The sequence below is a fragment of the Echiichthys vipera genome (assembly GCF_963691815.1).
Source record: "Echiichthys vipera genome assembly, chromosome: 3".
NCBI lineage: Eukaryota > Metazoa > Chordata > Actinopteri > Perciformes > Trachinidae > Echiichthys > Echiichthys vipera.
Genome location: NC_139828.1, coordinates 13757027 through 13779870, shown reverse-complemented (window position 1 = coordinate 13779870; position 22844 = coordinate 13757027). Strand labels below are relative to the sequence as shown.

Genomic DNA, 22844 nt, shown 5'->3' with positions numbered 1-22844 from the left:
CATTCAATATCAGATCACTGGCGGCCAGCTTAGGATGCAAGCACATTGATATCGGAAAAGAATAAAGTCAAGCTGGGAAATAACATTTAACGTTTAAAAGGTTGAAGATGAAGTTTCATAGCTGGCATTTTGCTGGCAAACGTGCATCTGAGAAGAGTTTAAATATACGAGCAGCAGCGAGAAAAAAAACAGCTTTCAAACGAGCGGCGAAGATAAATATCTGTGATTGAGAACAGAAATACAAAGGATGCATGCTGAAGGGTTTATTGCCTGGCTGCTGTGTCTTTGAACATGAAATCCTTTGTTATTTGGCTTCTGAATCAGAATAATTGCAGCCATCAGAGGGAGAGTGACTTGACTTTTAATGGTAACCACTCTCTCTTCTTGCTTCTGTTGGATCTCAAATTGAAGTATTTCTCTTTCTTTTTCTGTATTTTTCTATTTCTCTACTTCTCCATTTCTCTGGCCTGTCTCCTCTTGCTCTCTGGCCTCATGCCCACATATTAAATGCCATATTGAGAGAGCAGAACCTTGTTTATCCGTGGCTGTGTTTGACAAACCTTTCCTCATTTCCATTTTAAAGCTCAAGGCACCAAGAATCCAAGGCCAACTTCTAGCATTTGCACTCAAGGTCACCTCTGCTTTCTCAGCACACAAGACTCAATTCAAAGGCTTAAAATGCTGTGTGTTGTTGACATGCTCATATAACAGCAACACAGACATACTGTTGCTCTTCTCGGCTCCTCTGTGATTCTGAGCTGGATTTGACAGCATTAGAATAACTGAAGATGCACTTTTAAAGCACCATGTTTCCTCAGCTCAGATCAAACCTGCTACCCCGGGTACAAGACGCATAAAAAAGATATTTGCGTTATATTTGTGTCCTACCTCTGTGTGTGGCATAGAGCGCGGCAAAGGTGACGACAAAGAAGGTGGTTGAATATTTTCCAGCATTCACCAGGTGAGGGAAGGCCCTCTTAGTGTCACGGTAACGCCTCAGGCATTGAATGAAGCGGAACCAGGCGGGCAGACACTGGATGATGGCACGCAGGCCGTACGAGTAGCTGTGGCATACGTGGTCGTCAGGGTCTAGAACAGAATGAAACAGTGCATGATTAGACGGTATGTTAAAAATGTCTTGTTCTTGTTCTCATTTTCTCTTGTCTTTTCTCTAACATATGTCTTCTCCTCCTTCCCCTTCCCATAGAGAAGCTCATCATTATGAGAGTCACATGGCGACCTCTGTGGGGCCAAACATTTCCGATCCATAAGCTCCTTGTTAATTGGCTGCATAGAGGCCCAAGTGTCACTGCTGGTGGAGTGGATAGTGAGGCACATTTATATAGCACCATTCGTACAAGCAGCAAGTCATAGTGCTTTACAGAAAATAAATAATAATATGACATTCAATAAAAAAGAAATATATAAAAGAATAGCATCGTAAAAACAGCAGAATAATCATACAACACAGGACAATAAAATAGCCAATAATCAAAGAATGATAAAATAAGCAATAAGACAAATGCATGAATGGTAAAACCAAGTCACTAAAACAAAAGAATGATATTAAAATATGACAGAAAGAGAGGATGGAAAGAAATTAAAACCTTACTTTATTACATTTCCTGACAGGAGAGCTCAACAAAAACCAAGAGGTTTGGTCTTTATCTGCATATTATGATGCAACTATTATTAAAGGTCCCATATTGTGCTCTTTTTCAGCTTTGGATTTCTACTAGAACATGTTTACATGCTCTAATGTTCAAAAAACACATTACTTTTGTCATACCGTCTGTCTGAAAATACTTGAATATCCAGAGAGGAACTGCTCAGTTTTGGCCCATGTCTCTTTAAGACCCTTCCGAGAAAGCCCAGTCTGCTCTGATTGGTCAGCGTTTCAGGGTCCTGTGCTTCTGTGCTCTCAACCTCTCTAAATGACCATAACATCACTGTAGCTTCACCTTCTACCTATGCAGTATATAGTATAGTTATGACATCACAACCGTACAGAAGTCCTGACGGCTCGTTTAACAAAACAGTTTCTGAATACAGGCATTTCTCTGTGGATGGAGAGTTTTGATACTTTCACGGTATTTATATAACACCTCGACCTTCTTTATAAAAACAAACATGGAAATCTCACTTTTTACAATATGGGACCTTTAAACATAAATTAGTTCATATATTCAAATATCTATATACAGTACCATCATCTGTACCGCCAATTCAAGGATTATTTTGTGTTTAAATGTTGCCGTTTACTTTATGTTTTTGGTGTTCCCACTTTCCATGCTTTTATCATTGTGGTTACATGCCATTGTCCTTGCATGGCTATTTATATCTTTATAAAAATGAGAAAATTCATGACCAAGTGTGCCCGTAAATCAAAGGTACACATCTGGTAATTTTTCTCTTACTGGGTTTAACCTTCCCCTGCTATGTTTCACATGTTCACAGACAGAGGAGGTAGATATTAAAATGAAGCTATTCTGAACGTGGATTCATGTCTCACTTTCATATTTGGGCAGCAGGCCCTTGCTGTTGCTCCACTGCAGCTCAAAGATATAATAGCAGATGAGATACTCCAGGTCCATCAGAACAACCACCAGCGAGTTGAGCTGATCAGCCAGCCAGAAGTCTGCAAACTCCACCCGGTGAAACGGCGCTGTGAAGACGCGAAACTGGAAACAGACAAGAACGACACAGTGATGTGTTAAGTTTAAGAACGTATAAGAAAAACATATGCATTCCTCATTTACTGTGGCTACTTCAGTTAATTCTGATTGTGCGTGAGTGCTTTCAACAGTGGGACTAAATTAGTCAACAATCAATTAGAGTGCATTTGTCACAGTTCATCAGTAGAGAAGTGCAAAGCAGGGAACAACCTCTATTCATGATCTGCAACTAATGAAGGGATCGAGCCTCCTGACTACCTTATCAGCACACTGCAGGACAACCTATTGAGTCACGCTTTGTGTCTGTGTGCGTGTACATGTTAATTTGTGTCACTTCGCTCTGCTGTTCAACACAAACACGTGAAGTGGCTGGCAGTAAATTGTGGCATGCTTTGGCTTCTACGGGCATGTTATTTGGGATATGACTTTTGGCAGGAGCTCGGTTATTGACTGCGCTTTGTAAAATGATCCAACGCTGCTCAACTCTTTCCATTTACCCCCCGAGGCCACATTTGACATTCAGGAGCGACTGTATGCCTCTCACCATGTACACTTTCAGACAAACCTAACACACACACACAAACACACACACACTCCACTGAAAATGTCAAAGAATATTGATCTTTTTCTTTTTTCCACATATCAGCTTATTACATATTTGTCTTAACCTGTCAATCAAAGTCTGAATTGATCGAGTGGCCATCTCACCTACATCCTGTGTGGATGTCTCAAGGCTAAACCTTCTGCAGTGATGTGGTTAGGTTTTCATTTCTTGAGCAAACACTAGTAATCCAGGTGCTAGATCTGCAGTTTGTCCTGTAATGAAATCTTTGTTCTCTGCCTGATGTTTATTGTCAGAGGAAATTAGCAATGCTACAAAAAACCCCAAGAGATTGTTTGTTCCAATAAAACTATAATTTCTCCTGAAACATCTTACACGTATTGCTTATTCCACAAGGCAACGTGTATGACAACCATAAAAAAACAGCTCTAATTCTGTGTAGGTTGTTATGATTACTGAGGACCAATCAACACTGGGGCTGATTATGGAGCCACATCAGTGGAGGAGGGCTGAGGGAGTGTTGCTGAGGACTGTGGGGAGCATTGAAGGAAAGTACGAGAATATGAGGAGGGGGTATGCTTCTGCTGCTGGAGGGAGAGGCAGGGAGGAGGAAGACGAGGGACAGAGGAGCTCAGGGCATCAGCATACTGATAGATCTATGCCTGTAATGATTGCACAGTCACAACCCTCCACCTCCCCTGAGACGAGGCTGCATTCTATTATCTCCCTCAACTCTCTGCCCTCGGTCTCGCTACACACACACACACACTAATGCACACACAGACACACACATACACCCTCCTGCAGCCCTGTAGCTCAGCTTAGACAAAGAACAGTGGCAAAGGAGGGTTTTGTAAACATGAGGCTTGAGATAGATATCTAAGTTGTACATGCATTCATTGTGTGGGATAGAGACGCACACACAGGGCATATTCAAATTGTGTCAGCGACGCAATACGGTAGCAAGATAGTGTAGCTCCCAAAAAGCAACACGTGACAAATAGCTCCCACAAAGCCGTTTTTTAAAATAGTTTTCTTGCGACCTGTCATCCCGTATATTAAGGTCAACGCAGTTGAGGAGATATCATGAAAAATCTGCCTACCAACCCACAACACTCTGAAATACGACAGCTCAGTCAGTTTTTTTGTGGGCTACCTGGATCAGAAAACATGGGATTCAACAAGCAGTTCAGATTTATCTCATCTTCCTATGTTACATACAGGTTAATTTCAATATGCCGACCTTATTTAACACAAATAACAAAAAAAAATTACATTAAAGTTTGGCACTCTGGGCTTCAATTCAGGCTTCTTCTGTTACCATACCATATTCACTCTTCAGTCTCAGGTTTTCAGGTTTTTATATCAGGTATCTCACATTGTCTCATCTTGTCTGCATTCAGATCTTTTTGTTGTGGCCATCCTCTAAAATGTTGCTTACTTCTGGCTCACAGTTGTGGTAGAGATAGGAGGGGATGACATACAGCAAAGTTGCAAAGTCTTTGTGCATTCATGAACCCTGACTCTTGGGCTCATTTATCCAGCTTGGATGGATTACAAAATTCAATGTCCATCATTGTAATTCTATTTCAAAATAACGTGGCTGAGGTGTAACAGAAATGAACAAATGAGTGAACTGACCAGCAGCTTTAGGAGCCAGAAACGTGATTTGTAGTAGCAGGTCTTGAAGGGGTTGAGGAGGAAGAGCAGCATGAAGCCATAAAGGATGAGCGGGTTGATCTGCATGGGGAGGTAGGTGTACTCTGAGTAGAGACAGGAGAGGATGCTGAGACACCACAACACACCCAGGAAACCAGCGATCTGCGGCACACAGGGGGAGAAACAGGAAAGACTGGCATTACAAGAAAGCACTTTTGACACATAATCACAATTAACAAGGCAATCTGAATAATTCTGTGCAAATTATGTTGTGTTTTGTTATTTCAGAGTATAAATAACACCCTGCAAATAAGATATGTACTGTATATGCTGAATGAAATCAATGATAATGTGGATTACCCTGATGACTCAACAACCACATTAATTTGCTTTGCTTGTTTTAAAACTGCATGATCAATTTGAAAACAAAGTTGTGTTTCTTCATGACAGAGAAAGAAAGTGGATTTTCTCTCATTCAGTGACAGTGATACATGTATCCCCATTCTGACCTCAAACAGGTGTTGGTGCGAGAGGTTGTTTCGGGGGTTGATCTCGAAGATGAGGACATGGTTGACTCCGGCCTGTCTCCATCCGTAAGTGTTGATGCCCAAAAGGAAGAGGAACTGAATCAACAGGAAACCGCCCCGATAGATCCGCACAAGTGGCCACACATTCTCGAAGCGGATGAACACAGCACCTGATAAAACCACAGTGAATCGTCTGCTTTTTTAATAGGTAAAACATACAACCTTCGACTGTCTGCTTGATAACAAATCTGAGAGAAAACAATATAAACCTGCCAATCATACTCCCTATTCATCTTAAACAATCTAATGCTGCCGGTTATCTTACAGTGACACATTACAAATTGTGCAGGATATGAAATGTGAATGAATCTGGGTGTTTAAGTGACTTACCAGTGAGAACGAAGGCGATGGCGAGAATGATAAAGAAGCCGCAGTAGAGACCAACACGAAAGGTCGTCCAGGCCAAAGCAGGCTGAAGAGGAATAAAGAAAAACATTAATACTTCTGTTCATAATATTAATTAATAAGACATCTATCTACTGTATGATCCATATTAACAAGCACACATAAACTGTGTTTGGATATACAGTAGATTCCTTCAACTTTTGAATTTAACCTGTCCATATAAAGCTGACTTCTTTTATCTGCTCGAATATATTTATTATACAAACGCCTGCAGGGGAAATGGAAAGATCATTAGTCACATAGCACAATTCACTTCAGACACGACAGTAATTAATGCATTAATAACAGCATATATAACAAATGAGGCTTGAGTGCAACTAGCCTCGATTCCTTCTGAAAGATATCCTGTTCAACAATGGAGAGGCACTTATAAAATCAATACTAAAGGCTCTCGTGGTTTCTCTCTTTCCATCTTCTTCCGTCTTCTGTCCATTTCTCTCATTACAAACATCTCACCTTTTGTTTTTAAACTTTATCATTAACCGCCAGCAAAACACCTTAAAACCAACATTACCATAAGATGAATGCAAATATTAATTTTGTTGGGTTATTCTCAGGCACGGACGCCAAATTTGTATTGAGGTAATTTTATACTGTAGAGGGGAAGGTGCCTTGTGAGTCTGAAAATAGGATATTTGCACATTAGTTATTTTATTTCAGTTTGCAGCCCTCTGACACAAAGTGAACAGGAAAAATGGCTGATATTATTGAGCTGTCACTCTTCTGTAAATGCAGGTTGCAAGAAGGCATTAGTTTGCTTGAAAGGTTATGAGTCTAAAGGTTTCAGAGGCACAGATTCGGCTCATATCATTAGGCTCATATCACAAAGTGATATGTAACCAGCTGTACTACTGACCTGAGCTGCCCCCAGTGGAGGAACTCTTAACCTCTTCATGGCCTTCTGACGATCTCCTCCCTCCAGCTCTGTGGTGACGATGGTCTATACACACACAAACAACAAAGAAAGAGACGACAATGCTTTTATCTCTGCATCACAGTGTATATTTGTGTGTTTGTGCAGATGCGAGCAGGCACCTCTGTCTCAGAGATGAGCTGTGTGATCTTCTTGCAGGTGTAGAAAGGTGCCACCTCCACGTGAGCCACACGCCAGTCGGCCCCGCGAGGAGTATCCAGGATCTTGTCATGTTTCTTCAGGATTTTACGGAAACCAGTGAAGTTCAGGTTCTGTGTGCGGCATCGAGGAAACAACTGTTACATACTAGACAAACGGTTTTGTTTATTTATTCAAAACAAACATACAGTGTCACAACAGACATTCATTCTAAACTTATATTTTTTGAAGACCTTTTCAGCCTTGAGTCAACCTTGAATGCAGGTGTGCGTGTGTAACATGAAACCTGGTAGTTCTGGAGCAGGATGAGGCTGAGGTAGAACTCGCTGAAGGCTAGCTTCAGGTCCTTGATGTTGTGGTGTTTGCAGCGCTCCTCCTGCGACAGGTGGAACATCGTCTTGCGTCTCCGCAGGCCTGGCGGAGCGTTGCTCTCGCGCTGGGCATCCAGTGAAGACTGCAGCTCATTCTGCAGCGTAGCAGAGCGTCTCTGGGCTTCAGCAAGCTTTTCTACAGAAAAATAACATAGCTTATTAATGCTTTGCTTACACTGCACCACATTCATGTATTTTTCTAAGTCCACACCTGGAAGTTGTTCAGAACAACTGAACCCACATCTCTTAGTCAGTGGTTCTTCTATGGCGTCTAAGCCGATGATTTCATGTTGAGTAATGCTCTTCCATGCATTGTTGGTTTTGATGAATTAAAGGCAATTTGATTCAATATTAGTACTTGGGAGGGAATTTTAAAGTATGTAGAACATTAAAAAATAAGGGTTATGAATTAATATTAAACAGTCTTAATAAGCAGAGTTAATTCTGTTAAGCAAACCGTTTTTCACTCTGTTAGAAGTGTTTTGGTAATCTAACCAATATGCCTGAGAGGGAGAAGAAAGAAGACTCTTCAGTTTGGATTTTGCCTGTCGAACTACTGGTCAGAGACATCGGCTAACTGCTTCAGCTTAAGACCATTGATCTTGGGTCTTGGGACAGGTCTCACTAACAAGCAATTACAGAGAAGGGGACAACTAAAAAGGACCTTTTATACATCCTGTCTCCTCTGCTCTCCTGCTGTCTGTTCCAGGAAGCAGAAACATGGAGACTTCTAGGCTGAGCACTGACATGTAAATACTGCAGAGGGAGGAACCATTATCTGGGTCAGAGATAGGTTAATATACCCGGAGAGAGAGAGGGAGGGAGGGAGAGAGAGGGGGAAGGAGTCACACATGGCTTAGGCAGTAACTTGAATTTCATTAACTTCTCTTGCATTTCTACCTGCTTTTTCAGATTAGCCCTCAATCCACTACTTCTTCTTTGTGTGAACCAATCAAGAGAAGCTCATGTCGTGTCATCCTTCCCCTTTTTCTTTCTCCTTCACCCCTTCTCCTCTTCCTTATATCCCTATGAATAATCTGCTAAAAATAGAGGAACTGACACAGCAGCAACGCCTCTCTTAATCACACAGACTAAGACAAGAAGTATTTTCTAATGAAATCAGATTTGTGAATTTTCATACAGGCAATACGACCAGTTTGTGACCATCAAGAGTCAGCTGAGTGTGTTTAGTAACTGCCAGACTTCAGGCCTGATTTTCCACTCATCAACAACTTTTGGAGCTCTGTGACAGTGTGCAGGCTGGCAAGCTGATTTTGTGCACATCCTCTCTCATCAGACTGATGCACTGTGGCTTCAGAGAGTCACAACAGCATATGACAAACCAAATTACATTGAACAATGGTCTGATCCAAAAGGATAAAACAGAAATATTTCACATGCTAGATGAAACACAGTGCCACAAACCAATCAGATATCTTGAGCCAACATCAAACATAAATACAGAGCAAAGTAAATTTCCCAGAGTTTCCTTCATTAGTCAGTATTTCACTCACACTACTTAGCTCAACAAAATACAAAAATGGTCCCCTAACCTTTTTGCGTCATGTTTACCCTTAACCATATGTTATATTTTCCATTGTAAGGCAAGATGACATTTCCTTAAACCACTGGCTTAAAACTAGGCCTGTAAATGCTTTTCTAGACGAGAGCTATCAGGTGTTTTGCTTGCAATAAGCACATATCTCGAGAGTTTGTACATTGTTCTTTATATGAGAATCAGTTGGGTACAACCCCTGAATAAACACTTTCAGATATGGATTTTAGGTTATAGAGTTACAAGTGTTTACTTGTTTTAAGAAACTTGTTTGCAAGTTTTGTCTACTCCTGCGGTGACTTACAAGTTCATCCAGCTGGTGTGGAAACCGTTAAATAAACAGACCTGGATTTGCAACAAAAACACTAACCTCTCCTTGCAGTGGTGTTTGTGACAGTCTGATAGTCTGATAACACAACAAATCTGATTTGGTTTAAAGATTGCAGCTTACCAGCCTGACAGTCCGGGGAGCCAAGGCTCCAATAGCTGCTCCTCTGTCCTAAAATGGGTGACTGGTGACTTTCATGCTTTGTTGCTTCAACACACACACCCACACATTCTCCAGATGCCACACTACCTTTCCCACAGGATTGCTTCTTTGACATCTAAATTCACAGTAATCCTTCTGCTCGACTCATACAGTCCGTCACAGCAATGCTCGAATGAACACATGACAACAGCAGGAGGCGTGGGAAAGTCAAGACCCTGACTGGCTGCCACAAGCATCTTTAGATTAAATCTGAGGATTGCAGTGGCACTTCACAACAGAGGACATGGCTGGACAGCTCAGTGTGGGGCTAAAGGACCCTAAACAGACAGGTGTTGGTAGTTCAGATTTCAGCTGGTATGGGTGGTTTAGAGGATAAGTCTAAAGACTCTGTTGTTCTCCAGCTTTCAGGATGAAAGGATATTAAAACAACAGTCTGCAAAAATGTCTTTTTAACCCATCAAGATGACAGTGTTGTCTAACAGACTGGATTTAAGTGCAATGCAGTAGAATGGTTTTGAGAGGTCAAGGACCCCTTTCAGAGGAGATACGGAGGGAAAGAGCTATGTGGAGGCAAGTGTCTTATGTAAAGTCAGCACACGTCTATCCAACGCTGTTTCACTCTCACCCAACCTATCCAGCGTTTTCAAACTACTACACTACACACACTTGCACACACAGTAACTGGGATCAGATAAAGCTGCCTGCTGGACACAAATTTCCTCCTGTGTGTGGAGGATAAACAAGACGCCTGAAAGCAGGAAGGAGACGCTGATGTTTTTCCATACACAACATTTGCCCGACCTCACAGCTCAGGTTTGCTGGAGAGATAGTGACTCACAACAACACTGATGTGATGTGACTTTGCTGTCAACAGACTCACACATGTCACACGTAGCACTGAGAGAGAAATCAGAATCAGAAATTAAAACTCAGTATTTGTTTTGTTCTATTCCTTGTTCTGTTTTAATTCATATAGAAAATATTTTTGACCCTTAGCAGACCCTCATCTACCCCTCTATAGTGTATTTGTTTATTTATTTGGCAAAAACTAAACTGATTTCTCCAGGGGGCACCCATAATGAATGACAATACAGTAAAACATAGTTGTTATAACATAAAATATGTCTTTATAGGAGAAGTTATGATTGCTGACAAATACTGCACAATAATAAACACTTGAAAATTCCCTTATATATGTTTACAACTACATTATATCATGTTTTATAACCAGGTTAATGTTTATACTGCTGGATATAGTGCTAAATAGTTATCCACATAATGTTTCATCCTATGCAGAGGAACTATGTTGTCATTATCTGCAGCAGATAATGCATAAGGATAATAAAAGACAAGATAACGAGACATGGCATCTACAGCAGCGAACAGTACGCTTCAGCATGTCAGAATACACAGTTGTTAGAGAACTCAAGAAGCAAAGTTTCTTCAGTAAATCAACCTCCTGCTAACAAAATCGGCAATGATTTATATCTTGTTTATTTTGTACTGTTGCCATCCATCTGCCAGATATGTCCCATCGTTAGGAGCTGGAACAATCATGCCAGTCAACCTTGGCCCTCAGCTGACCTGCAGTTTCACAAACAGCCTCCAGAGGAAGCACTCTTCATCTTCAGATACCTCCCACTTTCCCTCTGAAGTTCGAGACCAGCAGAAGGCAAACTTCTGGTACCAGAATACCAGAATATATTATGGCTTCCATCTCATGTTACACAGGACACACACACACACACACACACACACACACACACACACACACACACACACACACACACACTCACTTGCTCCCTGAAATAAATCCAGGCACGCCTGCTCGCCTAAACACGACAACCACTGGCTACTTCAATCAAATGACCAAAATTAGACACAATGTCAATTTCCACTGAGACAGAATGAGTCAAATGTGCAACCTTATAATTATGACAGCTGATACCTATAACAGCCTTTATATCATGGTTTATACAATATATTGTAATACACCACATGAAAAAGTGTTCAGACAATAATAAGTAAATTGAAGTTTATTGTTGATGGAGGAGGGATTACTGCAGAGAATCATCAATGATAAAGATTTTTCTTTGAATTAAATCATAGTGATATTGCTTTATTTTGGTACAGGTGATTCATTTACATGCCAATTCAATAGTTCTTCTGACTACTAGCCCAATAATCACACTTTAACCGTTTCAGTTATTTGATCTGAAACTCAGCATCAATTGTTTATATTACTGAAGTAAATAAATACCTGAATAGAATGTGTTGATTTTCAGGAGCTCCTTCTCGCAAGTCTGGAAAAACCTCTCCTCAAACTTAGCGTAGTATCTCTTCACGGTGTCTTCATCTGTCACTGGAGCGAGAACAACAAGAGGGACAAAAGAAAATGTATTAGCTGCACATTTGTGTAAATATATTAAGCACTTGGTTTTTAAATAGCTCTGTTTTTGTGATTCCCATTTATGCTGTTACACACGATCACGCCTCAGAGCTGATAAGCAATGCCAAAGCAGTTTATATTGTGGTGAGAAGCACTGAATGATGAAACCATGTCAGAACTATCTGAAACCTCTTTCACACCAATAACCAGGGTTGGACTTGGGTAATCTGACCCATGAGCAACCCTTCTTTTGTCAATTCAAACCGAGCCAGTCAACACAGGTTAATCCCTGATCATGACAATTCAGATCCAACCTGGGTCACAACGCGGGAGCAACGCATGTCAATTAGTCCGTACTTAGCGACATTAGCTAATGTTCCATTGACACTGAAATCAAACCTGGTCCAACCTGCGTCCAACCCACCTCTCAACCTGGGTACGATAAAATTTTATTATTTCCATTATCAATTTACCTTCTCATCACTCAGACCTAGTGTGTTGCCGATATCTAAATGTCAACCGAAGACATCCATTCCAAGCAGAATACAGAGAAATGTGAGTTTAGCTGGATAAAGTACATATAGCGATCCACACACAACATTTGCTTTTACATAAAGGGAGCCTTGGCTGCAACTGGTGATGGAGAGGCTTTCTATGCAACACAGTAACAACAGACGCTCCAGGCGGCAGCCTGTCAATATCACTGCTCTATTCACACACAAGCACTCATACATATTTCCAGCAGGGGTGTATAAGTCTGTGATGAAAGGTGAAAACATTTTCAACAGCAGCTTTAAAGTCCAACAGCTTTACAAGGAAAATAAATTAGAAACTGCCTCCGCACCCGATAAGATAATCAATTTTAAGTTAATTAAACTGTGTTCTGCTGGTGAAAACACTGAGCAGCCCAAAGGATACTATAGAAGAACAAATCAAACAGCAGTTGTAGGAGATCTGCTGAAAAATACCCTTCACTATATGTGTATCAAAGTAGTGTTCATTGTCATTACAGTAATGACAACAAAGGAAACATGGGGCTGCATTATAGTAGTAGTTTGTAAACAAATACAAACTTCCACTTTCTAGAGAGAACAAGCAAACAGAGTTCTTGTAGTACACTCGTAGTTACAGTACATAGTAAGAAAGTAAGTAAAGGAAAGGAAAACATTAGATATATTATGCATATCTACATAGATATTGATGCACATGTTTGAATTGGTCACTTGCATGTTGGAGATCCCCACAAACCTCACTTAATAATGCAAGAGAAGAAGAGGATAAGAATGGAGGAGGAAGATGAAAGGAGGAGGTGGAGATGAAGCTGCGGCAAGAAATGTAGACTGACAAAGAGAGAAAGAGAGAGAGAGAGAGGGAGAGGGAGAGGGAGAGATAGAGAGAGAGAGAGAGAGAGAGAGAGAGAGAGAGGGGGAGAGGGAGAGAGAGAGAGACATAAAATGATGCAGATGGTCTCCAATCTGCCTCACACTTCTGCACAATTGCACAGTTCAGCTGCAGTCACAACTCTTTCAGCCCTGCAACGATGCAGAGCTCAACCACCTCAGCAGCTGCCAAGTGACAGGCTGACTGGTTGACTGCTGCAGACGAGTAGATGGATGGCTGTTTGGATAGAGGGATGCGTGCTTGAATTGCTGACTGATCAGCTGGGTAGCCTGTTGGCTGAATGACCGAGAGCCTGGCCAGTCAGTGTGCTATGACACAATGACTAATGGCTCAACATGCTCCTTTAGTTAGACCTGCAGGCAAGCCGCAGACTGAGCTGCACTGTAATTCAAAGTAAAAGGTTAAACAGCTAATGAACACTTTGTATGAAAGAGCACTGAAGGAATAGAGACGCAGAGTTACAGGAGCGACGCGTTAGGCTGTGGATCATTTAACATCCAGGTTATGTTTCCTACATAGAAAACATCAGGTTTAAATCTAATATGTCAAAGAAATTATTGTCAATTAGGCAAGAATTTCAAAACCTCCATTGTATATGAAACGGGCTTGTCATAAAAGCTTCTGATCTTAATCACCTGTTTGGACAAATAAGGGCAGCATCTGAAGCTGTGGTCTCTCATTTAAACGGGCTGCAGCGATTAGTTGACTAATTGATTAGTCGATAGACAGAAAAAAAATGATTACAAACTGTTTTTATAGTCATTAAATCATTTTTCATGCAAAAATGGCAGTTTCCAGCCTCTCAGTTATGGAAGTTTTTTAGCTTTTCTCTGTTCTATAATATTAAACTGAATCTCTCTATAACCTTACACCCTGAGAAAATTGGAGATCTTATAGACTGAACGATTACTTAACGAAAGAAATGGCTGATTTAAACTGCAGCGTGTGAAAAGCAAAAAAAACGCCAGAATTTAAAGTAGAGTGAGACCTCTTCCTGCAGCTCTCCCTCTTTCCTCTCTGTCCTGAGTTAATAGGAACTCTCTCTCTCTCTGAACTGACCTGTGATTGGCAGGTCTCCTTTCACAGCTAGATTTTCTAAACCCTGAAGACAGAGACATGAGGAGGTGCAGTTTTCCCTAAGAACACTTGAATTGAAATGTGATGAAAGATTATTATGGATTTTTTTTGCCCAACAGCGACAAAAATAAACTGCCTACCACTGGTTTAATCGTTACTGCAGCCCTGAATTTAAACTGTTGAAACAAGGAGTTCAGATTTTTTTTCTTTTCTAAAATCTGTCAAACTGTTAATTACATTTACAGATATGTTTCAGAAGAACACACGTGTATATATTTTGTGAAATTACCTTCTTGATACTGACTGACAGAGTGAGCGTGTTGGTGGATGAAAGTGTAGATGTGAGAATATTTTGCAGGTAAAGAAAGGGTTATGAAATGGCCTTGCACCCCCGTCTCTTTGTTTCCTGCTGACCTTGTGCACTACTGAGCACATCAGTGGAGATGTGCATGTGTATTTCCACATATCAGTGCACGCACACATCTCTTTTTGTTCATGCCTTCATGTGCGTGATGCGTGTGAAGTGTAAGAACAAAGGCCACAGTCAGAGCCACTTCATCTTCACAGCTGTGTTTTACTGCAGCTTCACCAACAGACTCTGCTAACATCTCTGCTGTCAGCCATCTCCTCGCAGCCTGCCACACACTTTACCTTCAACCAGCGTTAATGAGCATCATCAACATCTCATAAATACATTGTCTTAACGCTTTACCTGCCTCCGAAGATGAACAGTGTAAATGAGTTGAAACCCAATTATAAAAACATTCTGAATTCATGCAGCCACTATTGCATCGAGTCATCTTTAATTTAATCTAGGGTGTCACTGCTCATGTAAATCTCACAGCTTCTCTTTCAGCTGCACAGTATGGGTTCTCATTATCACAAGTCTGGGTGGATGATAACAGAGATGAGTCCAACAGCGCTCATCGGAGGGATTTGAAGGTGGATCAAAATTTGGACTTTATGAGAAATAAGAGCTTAAACAGAGTGACAGGACAGAAAAACTTTAGTAACTTATAAGTTTACGAAAAAGTTCAGCCCCGAGAACACACACAAATGTGAAATATGTAATTCAGCTATCAATATTCTTAACTTATCGTGACTGATGAGATTTGAGCCACAGAAAATTGTCATGGGCTGTTCTAACGTGTAATAAGACTTTGTCTTTACGCTTCTTTAACTAACTGCTTGTCTGTTTTCATGTCTTATGCTGTTGTTTCTTGTGTTTGATGAGCAGAAGACACATTTCCACACTGGTGGACAATAAAGATCTTTTCTATTCCATTCTTCAATTATTTTGTTGACATTACTTTTACAATGAAGCAATGCCAATAACAAGGTAAATGCTCTCTGTTTTTAGCCAGATGAGAAACTCCACTGTCATTGGCCTCCTGAAAGTCTCTACGCTAACATACAGACACCAGGACACACAGAAGACGTCTCCTGCAGTCCTGGTTGCCCAGGCATCCGGAGTGAAGGAAACAATAATGTTCTCTTCATCGGACCTTAAACAGAGTTGTGTGTGCCTCTGTGTCTCTGTGTGTGTGTGTGTGTGTGGGGCAAAGCCAAAGAGATGGTGATGGAGCACCTTAGTAGGGAATAATGGTTCTGTCCCTGTAGGGCTGTGTGGTGATGTATGTCTTAATGTATCTGTGTGTGTGTGTGTGTGTGTGTGTGTGTGTGTGTGTGTGTTTAAACTGTGATTTGCGCAGTACTTCAGCAATGACACTTCTACTGTCAACAATAACACTATTCCCTTTTGCCTTTAGATAACTAAATAGATGTGCACAGTACTTGTGAGGACACTTTGTGACCAACCAGGGAAAATAATTAAAAGAATCTTAAAAAGACTGCATTTTGCTCAAGGCTGCATAACTAATATGTATGTAGGATCTAATTTATCTGAAGCTCCATAAAAATCAATATGTGGTTTGATTAGATTTAGGAAAATTTAACGACTGTCACACCCATAAATTATAGAGCCAGCAGCGATGAGGTTTTTGCCTTCTCACCCCTAAACTGGTTCATAAGTTCATTATTTGATCAATCAATTATCAAGGAAAAATGCCACACACTTGCTGGTTACAGCTGTCAAACATGAAGATTGACTGATTTTGTTCATTTTACATCATTATGAATTCACTACTTAAGGTTTGTTGACTGTTGATCACACAAAATATATGGCAGTTGATGAAAAAAAGCAATGAAAAGCTACGGTTAAGGACAGAAGCCTTGAGAGCCAAAGAAAGGTCTGATCTAAGAAAATTTGGAACAAGTGAGAAAAATGGTTTCCCCAGGATAACCTTTCTCAGTACCACATAATCTAAATAGGACTAAACACAATTATAATTTATTTCAGGTGAGTTTCATTTGCCCTTGCTAAGCACTTTATATGTACCTTGTGTTTAGAGTGCATGGAGTTTTACTTTTTTTTTCTCACTTGTCTTTCAAGGCCCAAATGCACTGAAAGTGATAACTGACAGGCAATTGATGCTCCTATGGCACACTGCAGAACTTCAGATTCAAAATGCCAACCCCACAGAACCAGCAGTATTTTAGGCAAAGGTCATAATTCAGATAATTTATTCACATATTACAGATACAGTACCCCTATCAGTGGTTTTGTTAGACTTTCTTGTACGACCGTGTCTGTCAAAATGATCGTTGTTTATAAACTTCAGACACTCACCGTGACATTTTGCAATGGTATAAGCACACCGCCACTGCAGAATATAAGCATGACCTCTAATATCATCTGCTCTCCTGTTTCACCGTAAAAAATATAAATATAAGACGTGGATCTCCCTGACAGACACGCACCACTATGCAGCTTCCATAAGATATAATAAAAATTAAATGTTTGGTATTTTCACTCAATTACTGAAACGCTGATGATTAATTTTGTGCCAATCTATCCATTAACCAGCTCATAGCCATAGAATCCAATAATTGTTTTTCTTTGTATCAGTATCATCAGCACCAACAACCAAAGCGCTGGTCTGTCTGCACATGCAGGAGATGCAGGTGCCTCAACGACAGTGTATCAAGGGTGCAAACGGGCTTTGCACTCAAGATAACGAGACACCCTTGAGTACAACATGCTATGAGAAGAGTATATCCAGTGCAGCATAGTGCGCTCATTCATTGGCTTCACTTTTTCCAGACAAAGAATTGTGCTGGTAGCTAGAAAAACAACTCTTGACCTACAGTATTCCCAGGGTAGCTTGTAGAAGGCAGCCCCCCCTCTCCACTAACCCCTTCTTCTGTAGATTGCATAAATAAATGATGAGACAGCTTCCCCAGAACCTAACCCCCGAAACCCTTCACACACACACACCCCACCCCCAACTTCTTATATTCCCATACAGGCATTCTGTGACAAGACCCCATAAAACCAGCACATAAATCCCTCAAGGAGACCCTCAAAGATGCTGACAGGGAGAGCGAACAACCAACACAGACACTCAGTATCTCGTCCTTCACAACTCACGACTACTTTTGCTATTTTAGAAGTTTGTCGTTGTAATACTTTTATTTTCTTCTTCTTCTTCTGCACTATGTCCTGTTTTATGTTTAAAATGCAAAGAAAGGTAAAAAGACACTGAGAAGAAGAGCAATGGTGTTAGGAGCTCAGATTTGTTATTACAATGGAGCCTGGAGTGATGGAAGAGGAAACATCATCTCTTCTTTATCCTCAAACATAACAAACATAATTAGAAACAAGCCCTCACATTCCGAGACACACACACACAAAATGTATAGTATGTCCCTATTTTCAAGCTCCATTTATTTCATTTATTGACACCTCACTGCAGGATATAAACTATGTTCGGATAGCATTACAGTCGGGGGAGCTGAGGAGACCATTACATTATGATTGTCGCTGTATTAGCCTCGCTTATCTCTTCCCTCCAAGCACAGAGGTGTAAATCACAAATGACGAGAGAGGCAAACTGAGCTATAAAACAGAATAGGATTGGGCTAATATTAACCTAGAGAGACAAAGTGCGTGAGTACATAAAAACAACTTCAACATCCTCTAGTGCCAGGCTTGGAGGAAGGAAACACAACACTAAAATCAGCCAGATAACCCCCTCCATTCCTCCATAGCGCCTTTTTCCCCCACTTATTCCCATTCGGCCCTCCAGCCACAATTAATTCTACCAATCATCTCTCTCATCGAGGCCAGGGGAGCATTAAGAATGCACACTCACTGGGCTAGACTGGTAGCCAGGGACGACCGGAGGCAGGATGAGGAACTGCTGTAGCTCCCAATCCATTGTGTACTATTTATACTGCCAGACTGCAAGCTAAGCAGCTCCAAAGAATGTACTACACTGGCATAGAGTAGTGAAAATTATATGATGGAGCGAAGCACACATTCAACACATTCTGAGAAGTGTTAATATATTTCATTTGTGTGTGTGAGTGTGTGAGAAGAAAGAGAGAGAAAGAGAGACAGAGCGTGAAGCACATGTGATGGGTTTATTACCAGCAGCCAAGTCAATACATCATGAGGGAAAGAGTAAAGCAAGAGGCCAGATGGGGTGTGAGATGATCCTGGAGACCAGACAGAAAACACACAATACCCCAAAACACTGGAGAATGGTATGGGAGTGTCAGAGAAATATGAGAGAGAAGCACTGGAAGAAAAATAGATGTTGCATGACTGACAACTACAAAAGAAAAACATACTCTCTCTGTGTAGGTGTAATAGTTAAATATCTCTAAAAGTGTATTACTGAGTGGAGATTACAGTCAAAATGTGACTGTGTTAGATGAATACTGTAGTAAATACTGTATATGATAGACTGAATTATTTCAATGTATTGTTTCTGAATGGAAACAAAATGGCCTGCGAGAGAGCGAGACACTCAATGTCCTGTTTGACGATCATTATTTTGAGTCATCACTAATTAAACAAACACTATACGACACTGGCTTGGTAAACTGATTACATGATATGGAGAAAATTACGAAATGTGATTAAGGTGGAACAATTTTATGACTGAGAAAACGTATTGTTACTCTACACAATTTTGTCGCATATCATGTTGTTAGTAGTTATAAGTTTTTTCTGATAGAATTAATACACTGGTTCCCAGTAGATGGGAAAATATTGCGGCATGCTTTGAAAATGCAGTAATGTAAAGTACTAGTGCGGTGATTTATACACTGGGCTGGAGATCTGTCCAAGGTCCTGAAATCGCACCAAAAATGGGTTGCAATAGGCCTTTTTTTCGCGTGTCATTTAAAATAGACGGTGCTCCACACTGCCTAAACTATACTTAACTATACTTTACACCAGGCACTGAAAGAATAGGGCTAAGAGAGCCTTTTCTCTCTGTTGAAGGTCTAAAGAAGGTACCGAATACACCAGGCCAGCACTGAGGAGCTCAGGAAGAGCTTCTCCCACCAAGGCCACGAGGATCCTAAATGGGGACATGGTGAGGTTTTACTGGGACACTTGAAGAGAACAGAGCCATTGTGAATGTTGTTAATAACACCTCTGCTGTTCATACTATGCTGTGACTAAATGTCTAGTGTCATTATATTACTATTATTACAATATTATATATATAAAATATTATATTGTTGTATATGGAATCAGAACGGCAATTAATGTTGATCCCAGATAGACAAAGTGGACATTTCAGCTCATGGTGTGTGTGTGTGTGTGTGTGTGTGTGTGTGTGTGTGTGTGTGTGTGCGTGTGTGCGTGTGTGTGTGTGCTTGCTGAAAGTTGGTTCCAGCTTGTCTATCCAGAGACAGAAAGCGACTTTTGCTTAGATGAAAGTAACTACATGACTAAGTACATATAAAAGGAAACTTTTCACAATGTAGCAATTACCTGACTGAGTCCTTAAACAAGACAGCGAGGGCTGATGCAAGTACACTAATAGACAGAGTTTCTAAGTTTCTGAGAAGGACATGAAATAAGTGGGGCATGTTTGTTGTTTCACAAGCTTTTTTGTATCCATAGTATTTCCTGCAAAATAAAAAAAAGAAGAAAGAAGAGAGTATGTGGATGTGTGCATGTCTACTAGAATGCCTGTGCACGAATGAGAGGTCTTTTTGTGTGTAAAATGTGTGTATTAAAGCCCTGGAAGTTTATGTATTATTTTCAACCCCACATCTACACACTATGCATGACTGCAGACCAGAGACACACACATTTGGGGCAGAAGGACACAGGAACATTAAGCATTTGGAGTTCAGTGGAGGGCGGTCGAAAAGTTCAGGTGGTCTAAAGCATGGAGGAGGTTAAATGAGAATAAGGTAGATGCGGCAAGAAGTTAGATGAGGTGGAACTGGACTGAGAGGAGAAGTAGGCCACAGATTCTCCCAATCAGACAAACAGGAAGTCCACAGAAAGCAGTATTATTGACCAGAGAGCTGATGGGAAAGTTAATTACTCCTGCTCTATATTCTTCAGAGGGCAGTATTTCTTCCTGCCTTCTCTCCAGCCTCTTCGTATTTTACTAAGCTGCTGCTGTGAAGTGTTATCTCCGACGGTCAGAGCGAGTGAACGTTTGGCCCAGACCTCTCCCTCTTTCTCTCTCTCTCTCTTCTCCCAGCATCACGCAGGGACTTGAAGATCAGGATAGTCTCTCTGAGAGTCCCGCTGACTCCCTACATCTCTATAGGTAGATAAGGCCCGAAGGAAAAGGCAAACTGATAACAGCGTCTGATTCATCTCATCGGGTGCAATGTTTGCCTGAACTTTTCAGCTTCAGTAACATTTCTCAAACTTTGTCAGACATCTTAAGCCCTTTGAGATGCTGAATATTTTGAGTGTGTCAGTGGCCTCCACTGTGGGGAAACTAAAATGAAGCGTGGCTTACAATACGCCCGTGGTCTGAGCTGCACCGTCTAGTCGGAACAAATGTTTTAATTTTGATTATCATGTGTTATATTTCTCATTGTAAAACCATTACAATACTAGCCTTTTAATGTGATATTTATTGACAATATCACATTTCCATAGACTCTCTGACATGGCTCGGATAATCCAGACGCTATTCCTGTGGCAGCAGTCCAATAGGGGATGTAGACAAGTATCAATGTCTCACTATGCAAACTCACGCACCCCACAGATCCCTTATTAAACACTAACTGAAGCAAATCTAATCTTTACACATCAGGTCTGATTTCATGTGGAGCCTGTAAGGTGAGTGTAAGCTGGCTCCACTGAGAGTCTCCAGTATAGAGTTATACATTTTAACTAAAAAAGTGAGTATCCTTTAATTCAAGACACAGTTTGGTGAGTACTTTTATTCCACCTATTGTCTGACAAGCCCACCTTGCATTCAGTACATCAACAGCAGACAGTTATTTCTGATTTCTGAAGTTTCATTTGTTTAGTATTTGCTGTTGTCTACTAAATATAAAAGGTATAATACAACAAATTATCTGAATGACTTGGTACCTTATTCAAGACAACTAGCCAAAGTGGAATTAATAATGGACACCGACTTGCTGGATCATTTTATAAAAGGGACTTTGTGTGTGTGTGTGTGTGTGTGTGTGTGTGTGTGTGTGTGTCTTTGATTTCCTCCATTATCTGGCGTCAGGGAACCAGTATCTTATACTCCTAAAGCCTCAAGTGCACTACACATGAAGTACATCCATGTGCTTATGGATTTAGAGGATGTCGCCACTTTGATAGTCATCTGCTCTCAAACATCTCCCGCCTGCACTTTAGGATGCCTGTCAATAAGGTTTAGAAAAATGACCCAATGAAGTAAACACATTGTAGGTTTCTGTAGGTTCTTGGCATATTAGATTTTAAATTTAGATTCGATTTATCCCCACAGACACTAGGATGGCACAGCTTGAACGTCTTAGTGCACACACGCACTTGCATATGTATGAGCCTGTTATGGCTGTGACTGGACAATATGGCAGCCCACAGCTCAGGGAGGAAACACACCAGGCTGCTCTTTGAAAATGATTCACTCAGGTGGAAAAATGAAGGTTATATCAATCAAAATCTAATCAAAAAATTAGGAAAGGTGTGCAAGAGGAAGGAGAGAATGGAGGAAGCAGATGAAGGATACCAGAGAAAGAGGAGTACGGAAGGAACGAGGGAAACTGGAGGGAGGCTGGTGATTGGGCAAGGGGTGACGGGCACCAGGTGTCATTAACATAGAGTGAATTCACAGCACACGCAAAGCAGAGGAAACTAAATAATATGCATTGTGTGTGAACCCAGTGAATAGATTCAGTACAGAGTCTCAAATCATTTTCAAGATCGTCAGCTAACAGTTTGACCTCATTAGTAAGGGCTGGTCTACATGGTCATGGCTCATTAAGAGAACAATACGGTTTATGTCCTGCTTTCAGCGTTATGCAAACATGATTGATATTAATAATCATCTAGTCTGTGGAGAAAAGAGAGCACTAGAAATGCTTTACTCTGCTGCTGATGTCTCTTTTTACCGCTCTGCTAGGGAGGGAGGGCAGACTGGACCCTTCCTCTCTCACCTCTCCCTCACCATCTTTCCTCTTCACTGAGCTTGTTCAGTTGATCCATATGAAACCAAGTGGAAGGAATAAGGGCGGCATGCTAGACTCACTGCACTCAAACGGAAAATATCA

The 22844-nt window shown here is 40.9% G+C and overlaps 1 protein-coding gene across 1 annotated transcript in view; it reads right to left on the bottom strand.

Annotated features, from left to right (window-relative positions):
* Window positions 1-22844, bottom strand: part of xpr1a (xenotropic and polytropic retrovirus receptor 1a) — a gene marked incomplete at its 3' end in the record, with an annotated part of 63955 nt that overhangs the window by 5693 nt on the left and 35418 nt on the right. The window contains exons 3-11 of the mRNA XM_083910965.1: window positions 11637-11738; window positions 7247-7467; window positions 6924-7073; window positions 6745-6828; window positions 5814-5895; window positions 5406-5593; window positions 4879-5058; window positions 2513-2681; window positions 889-1089 (exon numbers count right to left, since the gene is read on the bottom strand). Coding sequence (XP_083767091.1) covers window positions 889-1089; window positions 2513-2681; window positions 4879-5058; window positions 5406-5593; window positions 5814-5895; window positions 6745-6828; window positions 6924-7073; window positions 7247-7467; window positions 11637-11738 — 1377 coding nt within the window. The remainder of the gene's footprint in view (window positions 1-888; window positions 1090-2512; window positions 2682-4878; window positions 5059-5405; window positions 5594-5813; window positions 5896-6744; window positions 6829-6923; window positions 7074-7246; window positions 7468-11636; window positions 11739-22844) is intronic.